This window comes from Vombatus ursinus, unplaced genomic scaffold (assembly GCF_900497805.2).
Source record: "Vombatus ursinus unplaced genomic scaffold, bare-nosed wombat genome assembly UNPS02014785.1, whole genome shotgun sequence".
In the NCBI taxonomy this organism is placed as follows: domain Eukaryota; kingdom Metazoa; phylum Chordata; class Mammalia; order Diprotodontia; family Vombatidae; genus Vombatus; species Vombatus ursinus.
In genome coordinates this window covers 8643017-8650349 of record NW_020954563.1, presented here as the reverse complement: position 1 = coordinate 8650349, position 7333 = coordinate 8643017, and the positions used below count along the sequence as shown (strand labels likewise).

General features: G+C 45.4%; 1 protein-coding gene across 2 annotated transcripts in view; it reads left to right on the top strand.

Annotated features, from left to right (window-relative positions):
• MYL9 (myosin light chain 9) overlaps positions 1 to 6278 on the top strand; it is a 15784-nt gene extending 9506 nt beyond the window's left edge. For both annotated transcript variants that reach the window (XM_027867159.1, XM_027867158.1), the window contains 3 exons: positions 2345 to 2552; positions 4171 to 4332; positions 4887 to 6278. In XM_027867159.1, the coding sequence (XP_027722960.1) occupies positions 2369 to 2552; positions 4171 to 4332; positions 4887 to 5059 (519 nt within the window). In that variant the 5' untranslated portion in view covers positions 2345 to 2368 and the 3' untranslated portion in view covers positions 5060 to 6278. The remainder of the gene's footprint in view (positions 1 to 2344; positions 2553 to 4170; positions 4333 to 4886) is intronic.
• Positions 6279 to 7333: the final 1055 nt, after the last annotated feature.

Sequence of the window (7333 nt, the reverse complement as noted above, 5' to 3'; positions counted from 1 at the left end):
TATTATATTATATTATATTATATTATATTATATTATATCATATCATATCATATCATATTATGCACCTACTGTGTTCCTGGCCTTATACATACCCATGAGAGACACAAAAATAGAAAGGCTATAAGACAGTAGATCCTACTGTCCAGAAACTTGCCTTTCTAATAAGGGGAAGATGGGGGAGGGAAAGGTGTACAAGAGTACAAATAACTTACAGGGAAGGAAATGAGATAAGTCCAAGAAAAAGTCCAGGAAAATTCTGAGAAATATGATTCTTTTCAACTGTGTGTGAGGGGAAGAAGGTGGGGGAGAGGACTAGCTGGGACAGGCTTCATGAGTGAGGTAGCACCTGAGTTGGGCCTTGAAAGAAAGGAAGGATTTTAACAACCACAGGTAGGTGGCCCATTAGTTACAGTGTTGGACTTTGGAGTCCTGAGTTCAAATCCACCTCAGATAATAGTTGTGTTACCCTGACAAGTCAGTTCATTCTGTGCCTCAGTTTCCTCATCTATAAAGTGGTATGATAATAGCATCTATCTCTCCAGGTTGTTGTGAGGATCAAATGAGATAATATTTACAAAGTGCTTTGTAAACAAAGTGCTAAATGTTGTAGCTGAGTCATTTTCAGTTGTGTCCTACTCATGACCCCATGTAGGATTTTCTTGGTAAATATTCCGAAGTAGTTGCCATTTCCTTCTCCAGCTCATTTTACAGATGAGGAACTAAAGCATACAGGGTTAAGTGATTTGCCCAGGGTTACATAGCTAATAAGTGCCCCAAGGAGATTTGAATTCAGGTCTTCCTGACTTCAGGCTGGACACTCTATCCACCGCACCACTTAGTTGCCTAAGATCTCCAGGATAACAAACTTTCCCTGCTTCCCTGAAGAAAAGGGCAGATCTAGAGAGAGCCAAACATGGCCTTCTGGGATTTGTTCAGTGAAGTTTGGTTTCGGTCAAAGGGCTGCACTTGAGGACCTAGAAGGCCACATGTGGCCTCGAGGCCACAGGTTCCCCACCTCTGGCCTAGCACATGAGTCAATGAATTTTAAAAGCATTTATGGAACACTCACTAATGGCCCAAGCACAGAGCTAAGCATTGGGGATATAAATACAAAAGTGAAAATGATCCCTGCCTTCAAGAAGCTTACATTTTAATAGGGAGAGACCACATATAGGGGAATGATGGCCTGGGGAGAAGTATTTTGGATTGGAAAGTTACCAGGATGGTGCTATAGGGGAGCAGACTAGTAGACTGATATCTTCTTTCAATCAATAATGGGAGTATTGATTTGATTGTGGTCCCAGAACTGGAGATAGGATGAAGTGGGGGTGGGGGGGTATCAGATTGAGGATTGGTGGTGAGGAGCTCCTGAGCTAAAAGGGTTAAATCTTTCCAAGTATTTCCTGGAGCAGGAGGAGAACGGGTTAGCTAGAAGTTAACATGAGAGTATAGGCACTTAATAAATGTTTCTTGTAAAGTATATGGAAAGAATAACCATGAAACAAAATATAAAACGAATGTCACAAAGTTACTGAGAACTAGAACAGCCCCAAAGACAGGATCTGAGAAGACACCCCTCCTTCCAACTCCTTTCCAGAGGTAGGATGGCCATTTCAGAGATTTTTCTTTTTGTATATATTGATCTGTTTTACTGATTTTTTTTCCTTTAAAAAATTCTTTGTTCTTTGGGATAGCTCTCTGGGACCAGGAGGGAATATGGAGAATTTAGGCAATGTAAAAAATAACTAACACTAAAATGTTAATTTAAAAATAAATAAGGGCTTGTAGCTCATCCCTAGAAAAGAGGGAAAAAAGAACACACAGCTCTCTCCCTTCTTTGCTGAGGTGGGGGACTACGGGTATGGAATGTTACATATACTGTCAGAACGGGCTGATGAATAACTTAATTTTTTCCCTGTATTTTGTTTCGTTTTGTTAAACGAGACAGTTAACTGAGTGGGGAGGAGGAAGGATCTATTCATAAATGAAGATGATGTAGAAACAAAAATATTTCAATTAAAAAAAAAATACTTGTTTTACTGGATTGAATTCTATCTCCTCTGAGTGCTAAACTCCTTGCCAGAAGTGACCCACACTTAGGACGGGCTTCCTCCCCGTTCTTTCAGGGTATTCCCTTCCTCTGTCCCCCACCCCAAACATACACACACACACACACACACACACACACACACACACACACACACACACTTAACACTGGGACAGTTCTAGGGAAGGAGACATCACTGAAGCCTAGAGGCATGTAATCAAGAGAAGGTCTTCTGGAGGTGGTGGGACCTTGAATGCTGAATGTCCTCATCCCTTCCCTCTTCCCTTGCCCCCATAGGTACACCCCTCCCAAGAAGTCAAGATGTCGAGCAAACGGGCCAAGGCTAAGACCACAAAGAAACGTCCCCAGAGGGCTACGTCCAATGTTTTTGCCATGTTTGACCAGTCTCAGATTCAGGAATTCAAGGAGGCCTTCAACATGATTGACCAAAATCGAGATGGATTCATTGACAAAGAGGATCTCCATGACATGCTGGCTTCCCTCGGTAAGGACTACTGGGGCCAATGAATGCCCAGGGCTTCTATCAGAGCAGTTGGAACCAATTCAAAGAGCTAGAAGGAAACTTAAGATGCTCCCAGGATCTCTTGACTCCAAATTTAATGCTCTTTCTACATACTGTTCTAATCTTCATGGGGTGACTATAGGCAAATCCTTTCCCCACTCTTGGCCTCAGTTTCCTCACCTACAAAGTGAAGGGGCTGGACTGGATTGATGTCATTGCCTGGGGTCTCCCTCTGTCCTCTACTGCCTAAAGCTTTCCTTAGCCATTGCTTCCTAAAGTCTGCCTGGGGAGGGAGAAGAATTTGAAAAGACTAGTTTTAAAAAGGAAATAAAGAATATTTGTAGCTCTTAGTCACTCTGCCCATCACTGAGTCTCTCCTGAGATTCTGGCTGGGCTCCACTATTGGAGGGAAGAAGAGAAATGGGAGTTTGTCCTGGGATAGGTGGTATAGTGGCTAGAACACTGGATTTAAAGTCAGGAAGACCTGGGTTCAAATTCTGCCTCTGTTACTAGCTGTGTGACCCTAGGCAAGTCCTTTAACCTCTCTGGGTCTCAGATTCCTCATCTGTAAAATAAGGGATTTGGACTTGGTGATCTCTGAGATCTCTTCCAGCTCTAAATCTATAATTTTATGATCCCTTAAGAAGCTTCTAGCTTAGAGAAGGAGATGAATACTTAGAGTCATGGCTTTTTTCCTTTAAACTTTTTTTTTTAAATTGAATTGATGCCTTTTGTTTTCATATCAGAGTCATTTTGGGATATATTGATTCCCCACCTCCCACTCCCCAGACCCAACAAGTTTTCCCTCCTAACAAAGTAAAACAGGTAAACAAAACTGACAGATCCATCACATGATCTCAAAATGTATGCAACATTCGGTACCCACAGTCCCCTTCCATCTCTCCCAGAAAAATGAGGTAGGTGCTTTGGCCATGATTTTTAGCCCAATACCCTGACTCCAAATCTAGGGCTCTTTCTGCCACACCACAGATACAAAGAAGCTCTCGGCTGGAATCTTGTATCCTAGTCCGTGGCCCAGCCCACAGCAAAAGCCTGGGAACCTCAGAGTACTGGGGCTGCCGCCCAGCTCAGGAGAAACCGAGATAAGAGCAGAAGGAGTCAAGCGATCCCAGCCTAGGATATTCAGAAACGGCTAGGAGACCACAAGATCACAGGATTTCAGACTGGGAGGAACCTGGGAAATCGTCTGCTCCTCTTTTTTTTTTTTTCTTTGGCAAAGGAACTAAGACCCAGGGGGTTTAAGAGTCTTGCCTAAGGTCCCCCCAGTGGGAAACAGCAGAAATAAGATCTGAACTGGGGTCTCCAGTTTCTAAATCCATTGTTCTTTCTATGCTGTCCCACTGCCTTAAGACACAGGTAGGGGTGGAAGGTGTCTGGGACCTCCAAAATGATAGGTTGAGGAATTTTGGCTGAAGGGAGGGTATGGGAGACAAAGATGGGGATGGAAAGAGTCATGGGGCTACGAACTGGAGGTCATTGGAGGTGGCCAGCGCAAGTAAGATGGAGACAGGAGTCAGGAGGCCCCAGAGGTATCTGGATCACAGTAAATACCATATATATATATATGTGCCCCAAACAGGGAAGAACCCCACAGATGAGTACCTGGAAGGGATGATGAGTGAGGCCCCTGGGCCTATCAATTTTACCATGTTCCTGACCATGTTTGGAGAGAAGCTGAATGGGACAGATCCTGAGGACGTTATTCGAAATGCCTTTGCCTGCTTTGATGAGGAGGCCTCAGGTCAGCTGGATTGCAGTATCTTGGGGACCCAAGGGAGGACCTCACCCATGCCTAATTTCCTGGCGTACCCTGTGGAAACATGGAATTTGGCAGGGGACTGGAGGGGAGAGTTATATGTCCCTTGGACATTTCAGGTCTTCCAGTTCTAAGCTCTTCACAAATGGTCAATCTCAAACTTACCTTGAAACCTGGACATCAAGGAGCTGAATGGGCTGAGGGCTTATCTGGAGGACCTAAAACTACCCAGTGCCTCTTAGTGAACTTAACTCAAAGCACCAAACCTAGGAATAAATTCTCCTATTGCCTTTTTATGGGGGGGGGCAGGATTTCTGGATCTGTAATTTCATTGGTCTGTAGAACAAATTCCTGCCACCAATAGAAGAGATAAACTCATCTGTAACTTAGTCTTAGAGAGTTGTCTGGCAATTCCCATTGCCATGTTCCTAGGTAAGAACCGCACAGACCTCCCCATTGCCTTATTTCTCCCATAGAGAGGACTCACAGATATCTCTGCTTCTTTCTCTCACTCCCTCTCTCTGGTCCCCTGTCCCCAGGAGTCATCCATGAGGACCACCTTCGGGAGCTGCTCACCACCATGGGTGACCGATTCACAGATGAGGAGGTGGATGAGATGTACCGAGAGGCCCCCATCGACAAGAAGGGCAACTTCAACTACGTGGAGTTCACCCGGATCTTGAAGCATGGGGCCAAGGACAAGGATGACTAATCAGCCCACCCTCCCAGTCCTTGTGCCCCCCACAGTCTTGCCACCTCACTCCCAACTTCCATGCTCCTCATGCCCCTTGCATTCCACACAGCTGCCATGTACCAGGAAGGTTGATGAGCTCTTGCCTGGCCCTAGATCTGACACATCTGCAGAGCAGGAAGGCTGAGAGCCCCTGGGCTTTGGGGATGGGTGTCCCTTGGCTCTTGTCAAAGGGAATGGGACCTCAGGCCTCTAGGATGCCTGAAGGGATATTCAGGGGAAGGCGGATCTCTTCCTTGGCAAGTACCAGGCCTGGGCTCCAGGAGACACTTGCTTCATAGCTTATCCACCACACACTACAGTCCAAGGCCCCAAACAAGGGAAGGACCAGTCCAAGTCATCTGGCCAAAGCTGACCACCTGCCCCCTTTTCCATTGGCCTGCAGGGACCAACTTTCCCTCGGCCCCAGTCCCTTGCCACTGCCTCATCTGGTTATTGTGGCCTATTTCATGGTGATACATTCCTTGTTCTTACAGGGGACCCTAAAACATTCCTCCTTCTCTCTTGTGTCCCCTGCACACACCCTGCCCTTTCAGCATCATTCACCTGCCTCACCAAAGGTACACAGAGGAGAGGAGCATGGCACAAACACCCTGTCCAGCTTCCAGACAGGGGTTCAAGTGGGTGTCCAAGGAAGTGTATCTTATTGGGTGTGCACCCATGCATGTTAAAGCAAGTGTGTGGCTTGTGTGAATCCATGTGTATGTGTGATTATATGTTTATGTACGTATACATCTGTGTAATGTAATGTGTTCAGGTGCATGTGTTTCCAAGGCTTAACACTGACTTTAGATTTTGGGAAGAAAGACAAAGAAAGACTGCCCAAAATAGAAGACACTAGCCCAAGCAGACTCAGTTCTTCTCTGTGCAGTGGAGGGGTAAGGAATAGGGAGGGTTGCTCATCTGGGATTTCAAGGTCAGGTACTCGGGGGATGGGGATGGGATTTCTCCAAAGGCCATATCCTGACATCTTTACCATAGCCCTGTCCTCCTCTGTCCCCTCCCCTGCTCTGACAGTCTTCTGGATCCCCTGCCCAAAGACCTGTTGTCCCCCTGAGCTACAACCCCCATTACTCTGGACACTCCTTCCCTTTCTTCTCCATCCTCTGAAAATCAGTTTCTTTTGTCTCTACCTCCCCACTCTAGAAGAAAAAAAAAGAAGCCAGAACTTTGGTTCAAATCTGCTTTAGTATTTGCTGTCTGTGACTTTTTAAGCCAACTCTCATTTCTCTCTTCTGTTTTCTCATCTAGAAAAGGTATTGTACTAAGGCAGCAATCCCAAATTGTGATCTGAGCACCCACCCTTCCCCCCTTGCCCTTTCTTCCCTTCCCCCCCATGGTCAAAACTATTTTCATAATAATATTGGCATTTTACTATCTAATACAGTAAATAGCAATAGATATCACACATAAACAAAAGCTCTTTGAGGTCCTCAATAATTTTTAAGAGTGTAATGGGGCCCTTAGACCAAAAAGTTTGAAAACCACTATATGAGGGGCCTTTCCAAGCCCAACAGAATCCTCTGATCTCTCTTCTGACCCTTTACAATGAGGGAAAAGTCCTTCTGACAACCAGACCATGGATTCTATGATTGTAAGCCTTTAAGAAGAGATCCCCAGTTTGCTTGGTTCTCTCTAAAGTAGGTGAACCTTTTCCAAGTGCCTCCACAGGCCCTGCACTTGGGCTTTTTTCTGCCTTGACATCTCAAGGGAGGAATGACTAGTCCTGGGAAGCTGGTAAGAGCCCTAACTTCCTGATCTGTATCTCCATCTCCCCCAGTGACCCTCTTCCCCTCATTTTTCTGTTTGGAAAGAGCCCTGTGCTGGAAATCAGGACCTGAGTTCAAGTACTGATAATTACTTTCTTTGTGACCTTCCCCACTATGGGCCTTACTATAAAACTGTAAGGGCTAGAAAAGCTTATCTCTGATAGTTACTCTCATGTCCACCACTAGCATCTGTGTTTGCCAGGACAGCAGGGTACAACCAGATTCCCCTCAGGCCTAAGCTATTATATTCAGCAAGTGTCTCATATTCTTCTGACCATGGGAGCAGACAGGCCTAGAATTTCTCAGAGTAGAAAAACAGGCCCAGAGAAGGAAAGGGATTTGCCTACAGTCACACAGCAAGTCAGAGGTAGAGCTAGGAAGCCAGGTCAATCAATCAACAAACATTTACTGAAGACTTATCAGCCTGGCCCTGTGCTAAACCCTGGGATATGAAGACAAAAGTGAG